The sequence below is a fragment of the Triturus cristatus genome, chromosome 3_1, assembly GCF_964204655.1.
Source record: "Triturus cristatus chromosome 3_1, aTriCri1.1, whole genome shotgun sequence".
Taxonomy (NCBI): domain Eukaryota; kingdom Metazoa; phylum Chordata; class Amphibia; order Caudata; family Salamandridae; genus Triturus; species Triturus cristatus.
This window is the reverse complement of record NC_140583.1, coordinates 1,052,899,026-1,052,914,136: the sequence shown is the minus strand read 5'-3', so window position 1 is coordinate 1,052,914,136 and position 15,111 is coordinate 1,052,899,026. Positions and strand designations below refer to the sequence as shown.

The 15,111-nt window shown below is 41.7% G+C and overlaps 1 protein-coding gene across 1 annotated transcript in view; it reads left to right on the top strand.

Moving 5' to 3' along the window:
- LOC146861498 (uncharacterized) overlaps nucleotides 1-15,111 on the top strand; it is a 186,820-nt gene that overhangs the window by 106,556 nt on the left and 65,153 nt on the right. The window contains exon 7 of the mRNA XM_085646445.1: nucleotides 4,659-4,726. Coding sequence (XP_085502571.1) covers nucleotides 4,659-4,726 — 68 coding nt within the window. The remainder of the gene's footprint in view (nucleotides 1-4,658; nucleotides 4,727-15,111) is intronic.

The window sequence follows — 15,111 nt, the reverse complement described above, 5'->3', positions numbered from 1 at the left end:
TTACTTCTAGCTGTCCTTTGCTCATAAAGAAAATTGGGGAGTCAACAAGATATAAACAATATATACCTAGGACAAGGAGGGTGGTGAAAGGCGTAAAGGTTCGGAAGAAGGTGGAGTGAAACTACTGGAAAAAAAGGTTGAAGTTATGGGTAGTAGGAATAAGAGATTTGAAAAATTACAAATGAAAAAGCCCCTCCCAAGAATCTCAAAAGAGCCTGAAAGCTGGGTGAGTTATGAAGATAGAGGAAAGAAACCATGAGGTCGACCAAGGGCAGTGGCCCCATTATTCAGGAGTAGGAAAGAACGTTTTTTAACAAACAGGAGCGTGGATTAAGTAGATTAAGTAGAAAGGAAAATCCGATGGAACAAGGAACTAGTATTAGGAGATTGGAAATGCTGGGTAGGGGGATATAGGCAAGGACAAAGAAGGACTCCCAGATGAAGAAAAAATTGATAGAAGTAACTTGCGGCTATATGTCGAACCACCACAGTATAGGAGAGGGAGAAAAGAGCGAGAAAGCTGTGCCCCTAAATTGGTCCCAGCTATTTTTTACCTTCTCCAAATGTGCTAGCCTAAAAAAATAGGTACAAAAGTCCTCAGGCAAGTAAGGTAGGATTGATGCAGAATAAAAAGGGAAATTAGATCACAAAAGTTCTTATGTTTTCAGGATTGGTAAAATCAACATTAATAAGAGTGGAAAATGAGATGTCTAAGGAAGGAGTCAGGTTAGTCCAAGAAGTGACTGTAGTGGGTAATCATGAAAAATTATTCCTGAGACAACACGCGGGATTAGGACAAAGGCAAGTAAGACTAATCGATCAGGCATTAAATGAAAAAGATGATATCGAAATTACGGTGTCAGGTGTTGGGTCCTCTAAAGGCAGGAGAGATGTGATGTATGAAAATAGATATATGAACCCTTCTATACCAGCCCAGGAAGAAGTGAGGAGGTTAAGTGAAATAGATTAGGATGCTGGTTTATCGCACAGCCTTGGGGTCCTTTCTTGGAATATTAATGGGGTAGCAGAATATCAAAATGAGGAAATTTCTAAAAGCGAACAGATCTTTATGAGATTGTGTGTTTAGAAAAAATATAGCTGTGCGATGAAACCCCCAGTATTGAAGGGTATGTGCAGGTAAGAAAGTCTCCTATGAGGATCCAACAAGTACGCCTTGCAGGGGGGTGATTATCTTGATATCCACCAAAATTGCTAGGAAGATGACATCTCTAGAAGAAAGATGCAAATGGCTGGTGACATGTGAAGTGGATTTTTGGGACCCATACCGCAAGAATGAAAACATGATAATAGTGAATACATATATATAGGGGGGTGAGGGGCTGGGGAGTATAAGTCTGAAATGGGAAGGCTGAAGGAAGATGTGGGCTACCTATGTGAGAACTACCATAAAGATATTCTGATATTGATGGGGGATTTGAACCATAAATTAAACCAAAATAAACTGGACATCTGGTTTTAAGAAATATTAAGCTAGTACAATATAAAGGTGGCAAGCTTCCCCAAAATTAAATGGTGTAAACACGATTTGGAATTGGGAAAGTACCAGAGTTCAAGGGTCTTGTTTTGTCTGAATGGTAGGGTGGGGGATGACTGCCTAGCATGTCAGACAAACAATGTTGGCAACGATTATGTCCAATTGACTATATATTTAGGCATGCCAGGAATTGTGACAAAATACGGGACTTTCAAGTGGGGTCTGAAGAGGAAAGTGATCACCATCCCCTTAAATTAAAACCAATTAGAGGTGAAAGGACACTGAGAGAAATGGTGATCCCTCTACAGATGGATTATCCAAAGTGGCTCACTACTAGATTAACAGATGAATGTATAGAAGACTTATTTAACTTACAACAAAATACAGTACTGAAGGACAACCCAGTAAAACATCTGGAGTGGTATGAAAATATAATCAGTCAGGTGGTACAGTGCCTTAGAGTAGATCTAAAAGAGAATGGAACAAGGAATCAGAAGGTTCTGAGTAATCAATGCAAGAAAAATAAATGGGTTACTGAGGAATGTAAGAATTTAAAGGCGCAGATAAGGAAAGGGAAAAGGAGACCTCAAAGTAAGATGTAATAACAAAAAGTTATCATGCCCTGATGAAGCTACGGAGAATTTATAAAACCCTAACGAGGGGCCAGAAAAGAGCCCACAGAGAGCGGTGTTGGGGACATTTGTTTAAAGGAATAGAAACCAAAAACACAAATCTTTTCGGGAAATTAGTACAAGACGGGTCAGGAAAAACACAGGGCACAATGAACTGTGTGGTGGAAGAAGAGGATTTGGAGGAATATGGAGAGATACATGGCAAAAAAAGAGGAGTCAGTAAGAAGAAGAGCAATTCCCTGAGGAAAGTGGATGAGGACATGAGGTCCCAATTCTCATTATGTAATATTAGAAGTATTATTGCAAGTTTAACCCAGACTCGCGCAGCCGGTCTTCATAACCTCATTGCAATTATAATAAAAACCCACCTGGAGTGGTGGGCAGAACTTCTATATAATATTTGTTCTGAGATTTTAGATACGGGGAAGATCCCCAAAAATTGGAGGCACAATTATTAGGCCCATCCATAAAAAGGGAGCTATAAAAACCCCAAAGAATTATAGGTTGATCAATTTTTTAGACATGGCAGAAAATCTAATTGCAAAAATAATATTAGGAATATTGAAAGAATGGGTCAATTTGAATCATATTGTGCCCCCACAACAGGGGGGGTTTCAAGGAATGCCTTTCTACAATTGACCATTGCTTTGTGCTCTGGTCCATTACACAGAAGTCTGTCCGGCAGCAGGGGAGTTTATTCTGCTGTTTCGTAGACTTCCGTGCAGCCTTTGATTTGGTAGACAGGAATCGCCTGTGTGAAGCATTGCTAAAATATGGCATTCCAAAAGACCTTCTAAGGCTAAATCAGGAGCTATACAAGACTGATTGGGCTCAGGCCAGTATGGATACAGAGGGGACCTTGACACAAAAAATATAAATTACGACCTGGTTGAGACAGGGGTGCGTATTGGCCTCCTTACTCTTCTCTCTATTTATAGCTGATCTGCCCTCCATACTAGTGACTGTCAAATGGTTTAGGCCATAGTAAATGGTAAACATGCATGTATGCAGATGACCTTGTAATTCTAGGTCAAACAGAAATAGATCTGCAAAGGAAACTGGATGTGTTTAGGGAATATTGTAGCTATTAAAAAACTAGTGGTATATATGGACAAAACCCGGGCGCTATGCTTTGGAAAGGTCCCTAAAATGGAAGACATATATGGAAGCTCTGAAGCTCAGGGCTGTGGCCTCGGTGAGTGGCCTGAAAAAAATGAATAAGGACTTTGGAGAAATGTCATATAGACCCGTTTTAAAAGATTATGTAGCAATGATACCCGCAACAACTGCAATATGTAGCCGAGCTGCTATATATTAGTGGCAAAAGTTGGTGGGATGCTGAGGAGGGGAAATGTTTAAAGAGACTACTGGCCCTTCCCGGTTCCATCATGATACAAATGGTAAGAATGGAAACCAGCATGATATCATGGAACATACTGACCCAAATGGCGCTAATAAGATTCTTGAAAAGAATGAGTGCGGCGGAGGAATAGAGAGTTTCCCAGTGATGTAAAAATTAAATTCTGTAAAGTGAATTGAAATGGGCAAAAAATGTCAAAACAAATCTGGGGGCAGTCTGTAAGGATATGAAGGTGAAGCTGGGCCTACAGAACCGACAAACTGAAATTTCAAACAGTGAATTAAGGAATATAGTTAAAGATTTGTCCTATGAATATGTCTAACAGTATTTAAATGGGAAGAAACCAGTACAATTTATGTTAAAATCTTGGCAGAACAAAGAGAGATTTCTGTATGTGGATATATTACGTAATCATTGGATAAGAAGTGGACTATTGAGAATAAAAATTGGAATCAATTCCTGTCAAATTAATGGCATGGTAAAACTCAAAAGGATCCAACCAGGAGGTAACTGTACCAGTGATCTGAATACCAAATGCGATATTTTGCACATTTTATTGGCCTGTTTGAAGTTTATACAGCAGCGGAGACAGTTTTTATGCCCAATATTTTTTAAATGAGCAAGCTGCAGAACTTTTAACTGATATGCGTTTTCTGGATATAGCATGTGCCGTCGGGAGATTCATGATGGCAGTTAAAAGTATTATTTTAAAATTAAAATAAGAGTGGTGTTTTAAGTAACCTATGTGATTGTATAATAAGGTCAGGCATTATATTTGAAAGCATATTTTAATGTGTGGATTTTAATAAGATTTTATTAGATGAAATGTATATCTGCTTGAAATTAAATGAATATATATGGAGTGATTATGGTTGCAAATTGGTGTATCGTTTAAAGACCTCAATAAACATGCATTTTGACTGACTGACTAACCCCAAAGCCTTTTTAGTCAGACCCCACAAAGGCAGCAATATAACCATGCTTTGTCATTCGTTGAGTTCCCCAGATGAGGGACTCCTTTAGCCCAAATACCTATTGGACCTTGTGTCAAACTGATGATTCCTATTTTTGTAAACTAGAAATAAAAAAAAAAATATGCAATTTGGATGATTTCTTGTGCACGCTCTTATCAGCAGTTTTCTTTTTATTTAACTAAGTTCACATTTTACAGACCAAAACCCCGGCCCAGAAGACGCCTCAGTCTCCAGCCAAAACACAGTCGAAAGCTGAAACACCAGAGTGAGTATTATTTTAAGAGCATATGGGAGCTTGTTCAATTCATCGGTAGTCAATATCATGCTTTGGTTCACACGTGTTACAGTCCACCTTCGCACAACACCTTCAGGGGTTCATTGATAGTCATGTAAGATTGCAGGTTATCTACTCTCAAATGTTCATCAAGTATTGTCAGCGCCAATTGCACTGGCATTCGCTGCCAGCCTTTTGGCTTTGTTAGTGCTTATTTTGCCATGGTCTCATTCCCCTCAGTTCCTTCCTGGAAAGTTTCAGGCTGCTCCATCAGGAGAGGGCTGAGAACAAATTAATCTAGGATTGGTGGGACACCTCCCGGGGGTTTGGGATTCACTCAGGATGGGTCCAAGTACGGGTTCAAGATGGTGGGAGCCTTTTGTGTCCCTGTGGCTCTGAACAGGAGGCTAGCAAACGAGCACTTGGAGTCACTCTGGTAGTTCTGGGTTCAGGGGAAGATGCAGGTCTCAACAACAGGGATGGCCTTGAGGGATCAAGGCAAGCTCCAGACAGCAAAGCAATCCTTCCAGGTACAGCAGCAGTCTAGCAGAGTGCACAGGAGGGCACAGCAACACCTTTGAGACTTCCTTCGCAGGTCGAGTTCTGGAACGTTTCTTTGAAGTGCATTGATTTCCAGACTCCTCTGCCCTGCCTCTAAGCTGGTTGCATTGACAACGTGGGGTCTTTAGGCTCTTTGTGTGAAGGGAGAGGACACCCTTTTCAATTGCAAGTGGGGCTGTACTCCGCTCCACCCCCCAATCTGCCAGCCGATGGCCCATTAAGGCACACCTAATTTTTGTATTGTATGACTGTCTGGGAGGAATTCACAAAGTATAACTGTCAGCTACAGCCTGTCCTGTGACCCAAGACAGGCTGTAGGCACAAAGGGCAGAAAAATGCCAACTTTCTAAAAGTGGCACTATCAAAATTCTACTAAAAAATACTTTTGAAAAGGGTTTATCATTACAATTTCATAGATACCAAACATCACATTGCTACTGCTCGACTTGGCTTTCTTGGAATGGTTTACCCCTAACTTTTCTGCCTTCAGACCACCTGTTTTTGCTGATTTATTTTTTGCTGGCCTTAGGACTCTGCACACTTTACCACTGATCTCTGCCCAAAACATGGTAACATAGAATTATATCCAATTGGCATATTTAGTTTAATTTTAAGTCCCTAGTAAAGTGCACTCCATGTGCCCAGGACCTATAAATTAAATTCTGCTAGTGGGGCTGCAGCACTGATGGTGCCATCCACTTAAGTAGGCCTTTAATCATGTTTCAGGTTTGCTATTGCAGTCTGTGTGTGCACTTTTAGACTACCACATCAACCTAGCAGAAACTTTTGCCAGGCCCAAATCTTCCTTTTTAATACATATAAGTCACCCCTAGAGCGGGTCCTGGACAGCCCATGGACAGGGTGCAATGTGTTTAAAAAGTTGGAGATGAACATTTAAGTTTTACATGTCCTGGTAGTGAAAAACTCTTACATTTGTTTTTCACTACTACAAAGCCTATCTCTCCTGTAGGATAACATTGGAGATGTCTTATTATATTTTGTAAGTGTAATTTCCAAAAGGGAAGAGATGACTGGTTCATGTCTGGTGTCTCTGGAATCCTAATTTAAAATCCTAACCTATTGTGAAGTTGGATTTTAAATATCAATTCTGATAATGCTACTTTTATTACGCTTTGTTAGTTTCTCTATTCTACCCACAACATCTTTTAGTTTATTACGTTTTGTTAGTTTCTCTATTCTACCCACAACAGCTTTTAGTAGCACCGTAGAAAATAAGATATTTTACATCTTACAGAAAACAAGGCTGAAACCAAAGTTTATAGTTTGTCAGAAGCACAAGAGATATATGGCCTTATCCGGGAGGCTCGCACTTGATGTGACACAAGGTCCGGTTGTCCAGTAACTGAGACAATTAGAATATTTGATGCGATGTGAAATTAATCAGCGTCTGCACGCCACAACCTTGGTACAATACCATAAAGCTAGCAGGATTCCGAGGGGCTTGAGATTACCACTCAAACCAATGATGTTTAAGATTAATAAAAAATTCATGGACAAATGGTATTCCATTTTAAACAAGTGCTCTCTAGATCTCATCTTGTTGATAGTTGAGGAACTTTCCAGTGTTCTAGCTGGTTTAGAGCAGGAAATCCATGATCTACAAGAATCTTTAAAAACACGCATGGCAGGGGAAGACTGGTCGACATCGCTTGAGGCAATCAACAAAAAATTAGATCTATATGCCAAAGAAATTCATGAGCGCAAGATTCGGAAGTTTAGGCGTGACACCATCGACTACAAGCTAGACGAGGTATATTCCTGGGCTGAGGTATATGCGCAGAAGCGCACATACCATAAACCCGGGAATTCCTAGTCCGAGGAGAGTGTAGTTTCCATTAGTGACACTTGCTTAACCAGAACACCAGTACCGCCTATAGCTGACCTCACACTTTCAGAAGTACCATCCACCTCTGGCGCTAAGGTTTCTTTTTTGGAGATTAGTCCAGCGGCCAACAATCCACCAATAGGACAATCCACACTCGAGACAGGCACCATAAAATCCGTAGAGGTAGTGGAAAGCATAAAACAAACCAGCTCAGGCAGGAGACAGAAAAAGCACTAGTGGTGAATATTTCTTCTGCCACATTGTCTAAAGCGCAAATTGCGGTATTAAATAAGGGAACATCCTTTGTGCCCACATTTCACACTACATCATTTAACACAGAAATAGAACTATATGAGTTCATGAGGAAGCTTAGACTGCGATATTTTTTCTTCAACCAAAGTTCTATGAGTACAGAATCCACAGACACGGAGTACACTGAGTTCAAACCCAAAAGTACTTTTATTTCTCCTGTCTCTCAGAAGGTCCTTGACAATTTTGAGACACTGGTGAAAAGAGATCTTTCTCTATTACCGAATCCATCTAAAAAACGCCACAATCTGACACCTTTGGACAGAAGAAAACTTAAAACTTTGAGAACTAAAGGGTCATTAGTGTACCTCCCAGCAGATAAGGGGGGTGCCTTGGTTGTAATGGATAGCAATTTTTATGAGGCAAAAGTCAATGAGATGCTGTCTGATAAATCCACATATTTACCACTAAGCCACTAAGCCAAGATCCAACTTCTGAATTTCAAGCAACCCTCTCACATATACTGACGCATGCCACGGTTATGGGATGGATCAATACCAAGACATTTGACTTTTTGGATATGAAGTTTCCACGTAGGCCATTCATATACATGTTACCTAAAATTCACAAAAATCTTTGGGATCCTCCACTTTGTCCCATTGTGTTAGGGTGCAACTCCATCCATGAACCTTTGGGCCAATATCTAGATACCTTTTTGCAACCATTTGTGCAGTCAGGACCTACCTATGTACAGGACACAACCCATTTTTTGAAGCTACTTGATGATTTGTCTTTACCTCTTGGAGAAACAATATGGTTAGGCACAGTGGATGTAGTATCCTTATAGACTTCTATACCTCACACCGAGGGCATTGAAGCCATTGAGTGGGCCCTGCTACAGCAGGGGGACATACCCGCCAATAAAGTTTTTCTCCTAGAACTATTACAGTTCTGTCTCTTCAATAGTTATTTCAAGTGAAAGGAGGGATATTTCCTTCAAACCAATGGTACATCCATGGGTTTTGCGGTGGCACCCAGCTACGCTAACATCTTCATAATGAAGTTCGAACAGGAGAATGTGCTGAATGACACGTCATGGATAGATCATCTCATCATATACCGCCGGTATACTGATGACATCTTCATCATGTGGCGCGGAGAGAGACAAGATTTAGAGAGGAAGCTCAGTTCACTTAATGAATTAAATCCCAGGATTCAGTTCACGTTCACTTTAGACAGACAGGCAATATCATACCTGAACATAAGCATTGAATTACAGGAATCTAAGATCATCACCAAAGTTTTCAAAAAATCCACTGACCGCAATAACACATTACTCTACAATAGCTTTCACCCGGGGTCTTTAAAAAGACATCTTCCATTTTCTCAATTCTTGAGAATCAAGCGTATCACCACAGATCCAGTACAATTGGTAGAAACTCTCGAAAAGACAAAACTAGACTTTTTGGCATGGGGATACCCGAGGGAAATTGTGGAAGAATCAGCAGCAAGATTAGAGGAATTTTCCAGATCAACACTTTTGGAGAAGAGACATAAAACCACAGAGAAAAGGGAAGTATTTGTTTCCACTTTCTCGAACCTCTCACCCGCTATAAAAAAAATCATTTTAAACAGATGGGATCTGTTACATGCAGAGCCTGATTTTGGCAACCTTTTCACAGATCGGCCTTTTTTTTGCATATAAACGGTCCCGCAATCTTAAAGAATTGCTAACGAAACGAGATACCTAAGACACACACCTACACAAGGGAATGACGAGATGTTACAATTGCTCACACTGCAATAATGTGATCACTGGCACGTTTATAGCACACCCCTGGTCAGGTAAACAGATTAGACTTCATTTCACGGCCAACTGCAATACGCAATATGTCATTTACGTAATACGGTGCCCGTGTGGCCTGTACTACGTTGGGAAGACCGAAAGATCTTTACGGATTCGCATCACAGAACACAAAAGCAGGATTCGAACCAGAACATTGAGCTCCCCTTTAGCAAGTCATTGGGTTGATGCACATCACACAATCGCACAATTAAGATTCAGCATGATATGCCTATAATTAACATCTTTGTGCAGTAAACGGATATCGTGATGCAATTGAATTTCATGTTTTTAACATGATATATAACATGAATTGTATTTACCATGGGTTTAATACCATCATTTGTAACATTATGTGTATACACGTAAACTGGGATGAGTTATTAATTTATAGTAACATATTTGTGTACAATTAGCACTGTCTCAGCAAAGCAGTAGACATGTAAACTTGGTGTAACACGGCCCATAAAATGTATTAGATTTTTCATCTTATAATATCACTTTTTACAGAATGTCGTATGTTCATGTAAGCGGAGACAAGAGATTAGTCTCATTCTGCTGCAATAGTGTACAAATGTAATGTATTAGGAATTGATCCAGATGTTATCTCATTACATTGAGGCATGTTTCATGTAATAGTTGAGAGAAAACCAGTTTTACATCAATTGTATTATTTACATGCACATCATGTATAGTGTTCCACTTTGTCAATTTGTTATAAGCATGATATGGTTAGGCATTGTGAACAATCGTCATCATGTACATGCAGTCTCTTTGTATTAGATTGCAATATTACTTGTACCAAAAACTACATTAACATATAGCGCTATCTCACACTGCCTTCTTATTTCTATCGCCTTCTTTATTTAAATTTCTTTGTATTCCACGAGGAATAACAACATTATAATGTTGCATAGTTTGAGTCACTTCTTTTGTTTCTTTGCACTTTTTCCCCACACTTGGTATTAACACTCCACTTTAATATGGCCGACATTTTCGAGTAAGTGACATTACTCAGAGTCCATCTTCTGTTTTCATCGCGCAAACGCTGCACGCTTCCGGCTGTAGCGGTCGAGTGCATTTAACAAGCGTCATCAGCAAGCGGATGGTTACACTTTGGCTCTCAAATTTGAATAGGAGTGGCATTTGTGAGACGGCAACTGTAAGTAACCTCATGCCGTGCAAGACCAATCTTAGTACTATTACAGGTGAACTCGTACTCTTATTAATTCACGACACATTTTTCAGAGAGATTTCTTCACGCATCCATGGTGCTCCGGATTTGAGTTCTTCATGTGGTCACATTGGAATCTCGCAATTAGTGTTTTATAATTCGTGCTATTAAGCAGCAAGTCGGACATTGCCAGCGTTTTAGACGCCTGGTGAGTTTGTATTTCTTTCCCACTATGGCTCAACTTCAATGGTGTTTGCGCTACGCGGACACTTTTAGCTCACTTCCATTTTGGTCTCACAGGTTTCCACTGACCCGATTGTACAACATTTCAGGGCCCAGACCCAGGTCTTCATTTTTTGGTAGATATTGTTTTTTATGCGGCACGTTAATCTGAGTTCACACATTTTGGGCACTAGATGATATGGCACTTTTTAGTTCTGTGCGAGACCCGGCACCGCCTTCTGAAACAGGAACTTCACGTTGTGGCCAACTATTAACTCGCTTATTTCACGTTGTAGCTTTTAACCTTCCTGGTAAACAGAGGCCTACCACCTTGTTTCATTTTTCATTTCTGTCTCAGTTCATTAACTTAGGTCGTAGTAATGTATTAAATGTGCTTAATTTTGTTTGTAGAAACCCCTGAAGAAGGGTGGTGGTAACGCCCGAAATGCATTGGGATTGAGGAATGAGTTCCACCATACTGATTTTGATTTGTCTTATGAACTGTAGAAATGTATTTTGAATTTGGTTCTTCATCAGACGTGCCAATTAAAGAAGCACATCAAGAAGAAGGATATTGCTTCATAGTTTGTTTGAAAATTGAAACTGCATTTACAGCATGTTGATAATGTATTATACTGTCAGCATATGTGTTTTTTCATTAAGTTAAACTATTACGTTTTTGAGGAATTGATAATACACACTCTCACACGAGTGTATTAGGTTGTGCATATCCTGTCTAGAACACAGTGCTCTAGTTGATACTTCTTGCTTTTAGAAAATTGGCATTTTCATGCCTTAGCCATATGGTGTCTGCACCCTGTCTCTGGTTACATGGCTGTGTGTAGGTGGCAGTTGGGATTTGTGTATTCCTCCTAGACAGCCACGCACAATAGGAGCTTAGACTGGATGGACCATCACTGCAGGATGGGAGGGAGAAGCTGGCCCAGTCTCACTTACATCTGAATAGGCTGTGTCCTGTGTCCACACAAAGAACTACATACCCCCTATACTTAGGCTGGAGCCAGGGCAGGGAAGGCAGGGCATCTGCACACTTAAAAGGCATGCCTGTAGAAGCTTCTCCCCACTTCAAAGACAAAACTGTGTATGAAAGAAGGCTCTCAGACACCACCACGTCCGTAAACTTCTGGACCTGTGGGTAATCTGCCAGGAAGAAGGGCTGCTGTGCTGCTACAAGGACTGGCACTCTGCTGGACTGCTGCTCTAAAGGAACTGCTGCCCTGCTGTACTGACATGCTGCCTGCTCCCCTCTTACCTGGGGAAAAAGACGTGGACCTGCTGCTTCATATTGAACCCAGGACCCCAGAGTGACCCAAACAGCTAGTCTGCTGGCCTCCTGATCTGAGCCTCAGGACCAAAAAATCGCCAACAGCTCCTTGACCTGTCATCAGTAAGTTTCTGGCCCCCAAGTGGTGCCACACAGGTCCTGAATCCTTGTTTTTCATTTTTTTTTAAATATATCTTTATTTGCTTTTTGAAGTGTATATATACATTTACTGTGTACAGGTAGTCATAAGGTATCTACATTTCACTTGACTATACACATTCTATATCAGGTTCGTATCGCAATATAAATGCATCAATTTTGTAGATTTCTTTTCATACATAAAACAGTGCATATATCACTCCTGTATGCTTTACTTAGACTTATGTGCACTTGAGGGAGTTACTCAGTCCTGAATCCTTGGTTGGGCTCTTTATGACCGCGAACAGGCCCATTCGTACTGGAACTGTGCCGTTCGCACAAAAAATCAGTGCAATCGGCCACCATCCCATGTCTTAACACATCAGCATCAACAGTACGTGGAGGACCGCCAAAATGAAGCTCTAGTCTGCCCGTTTGTGACACCCAGCCTCTTTTTCTCGCCACACTGCCCAATGCCCACCACACTCTCCTTGCTCCTCGAGGCCCTCTCCAACACGAACTATGGGACTCTTGGCATAAAACTTGATAAGGTGAAATTTCAGAGGGACTAATTTGGGACTGTATTCAACCTGGATTTTATCACTGTCAGCCGAAATGTTTGACTTTGACCCGGTCAAGCATGTCCAGATAGCCCCGGTTGGTTCTTTCTGTTTCTAGGTGCTATTCTACAGTTTATTCTTGAAAAAAATCATGACTCCAATTCTACGTATTGAAGTTTTGCTGTTTTTGTCCTGTTTTATTTATTAAATAAGTTCTACTTTTCTAACCTGGTATGGGATCTTTTGTGTGCTATTTTCAGTGATTTGCTGGTTGAAGTGTTTCACAAATACTTCACACATTGCCTCTAAGTTAAACCTGACTGCTCTGTGCTAAGCTACCATGGGCTCCAGCACAGGTTAATTTGGGGTTTGCCTGTGCCTTACCCTGACTAGGATTGTGGTTGCTGCTTGACCAGGGCTCACACCCCAGTCAACCAGTAACCCATTTTCTAATATTGGTGATCAGGGGTGAGGATCAGGACTTGTGTACGTGCTGTTTTATACAGTTATTTGGTGTACACTACCATCCAAAATCTAAGACCAATTTGGGTTTTAAATTCTCTTTGATTGGCCTTTTTGCTTTTTTCTAAATTCATTCTTACTCTACCTGACTGATTGTGTCTGCAGCCTCACTTCCAAAGATGGAGTTTGAGCTTGCCAACCTGGAGGGCTATACTGTAGCTGACCTCAAGGAATTTTGCCAAGAGAGGGGGTTGTGCACCAAGAGGGCTACAGTTAGATTTGGGGGTCTCTAGTTGGCATAGGTAGGTACCTGTGACAAATAGGGACCCTTGCGTCTAGTCAGGCTTATTTCAGAGGCAGTGTGTAAAGCATTTGTGAACACATACAGTAACCAAGTGACAACACTACAGATGGACACCACACAAGTTTTATCTAAAAAATAAGTATTCTTTATATAGATTTAACACAAGACCATAAACGACAAAAATCCACAATACTGTTACTTTAAAATGGTAGAATTTAGCTTAGTACTCTTAAGATGGTAAATGCAACACTCAGAGTTCAATGTACCTTAAGATGCGACATGCAGGGCAACGAAAGTGTTGCAAAGACGGTGATGCGTTGAAGATCCGGTGCAAATAAACAAAGATGGTGCTTTCTACTTGATGCGACACGCTTCCTGGTGATGCGGCGGCACCTGATGCGACGTCAATCCTCTTCTCCGGTGATGCAAGATGTTTCCACACGATGAGAGCCGCGACAGGCCCTGCGACACGCTTCCCAGTGATGCGGCGGCGTCTGATGTGATGTTGATCCTTTCCCCTGGTGATGCGCGTTGCTTCCACAACAATGCGAGCCGCGACAGGCCCTGCGACACACTTCCCGGAGATGCGGCGGCGCCTGATGTGACGTCGATCCTCTTCTCCGGTGATGAGCCGCAACAGGCCCTGCGACACACTTCCCAGAGATGCGGCGGCATCTGATGCGATGTCGATCCTCTTATCCGGCGATGCGAGGCGCTTCGGTGGACCTGCGATGACTCAGCGATTCTTCTGCGACACGCTTTCCGGTGATGCGGCGGTGTCTGATGCGACGTCGATCCTCTTCTCCGGCGATGCGAGGCGCTTCGTGTTGTGAAGTGGCAGCGGCAGTTTGCCGGCCCGCTTCTTGTTCTTGAGTCGCGCTTCCAGCTCCTTGCGACACGCAAGTCCTCAAAAAGTCCAGCACAACTGCAGGTACTTCAAAAGAACTCTTGGGGAGCTGGTGGGTGAAGTCTGTTGGCCCTAAGACTTCAGCAGGACGCAAGCTCTTTTCCAAGCCCTTGGAGATCCTTCACAAGTTGAATAAAAGTTCTCACAAAGTCCTTTCTCCTTTCTTTGGCAGTCAGGCAACCACTGCAGGCCAATCCCCCAAGTAGCACTTCAGCTTAGGGATAGTCTTTCCTCAGTTTCTTCTGGTTTCACTCCTCGGCACAGGTTTCTTCTTGTTTCCCAAAGTGATCTAAAGTACTTGGGTTTGGGTCCCAATATATATACCCAGTTTCTTAGAGAGGCCTTTGCCTAGTCCAAACCAGTTCTAGTCAGTCCTGGAGCACTTTTTTGACAAGACTCCTTTCCTTTCAGAGTGCAGGGCAGAGACATCAGACGCACCACAGGAGGTGGAGTCAGCATTGTGGAGAGAAGGCACATCCCTATTCAGGTCCCAGGTGCAACTTCTCCCACCCATCTAGATGCAGATCTCTCTATTCAGCCCTGTGCTGACTCACCCTGTCTACTGGAATCCCCCAGCCCCTGTCACTCAAACTCCAGACAAGGAATACACAGCCTAGCAGAGGCAGGTTTGGATGGTTAGACAAGAAAATATCTACTTTCTAAAAGTGGTATTTTCAAACACAGGATGTTAAAACCAACTTCACTAAAAGATGTATTTTATCATTCTGAGTTCAGGCATGCTAAATTTGAATTTCTACCATGTTCCCTGAGTCAGTTAGGATTATAAGATGTAATAATCAAACTGCCTATTCTGGCCTATGGAGA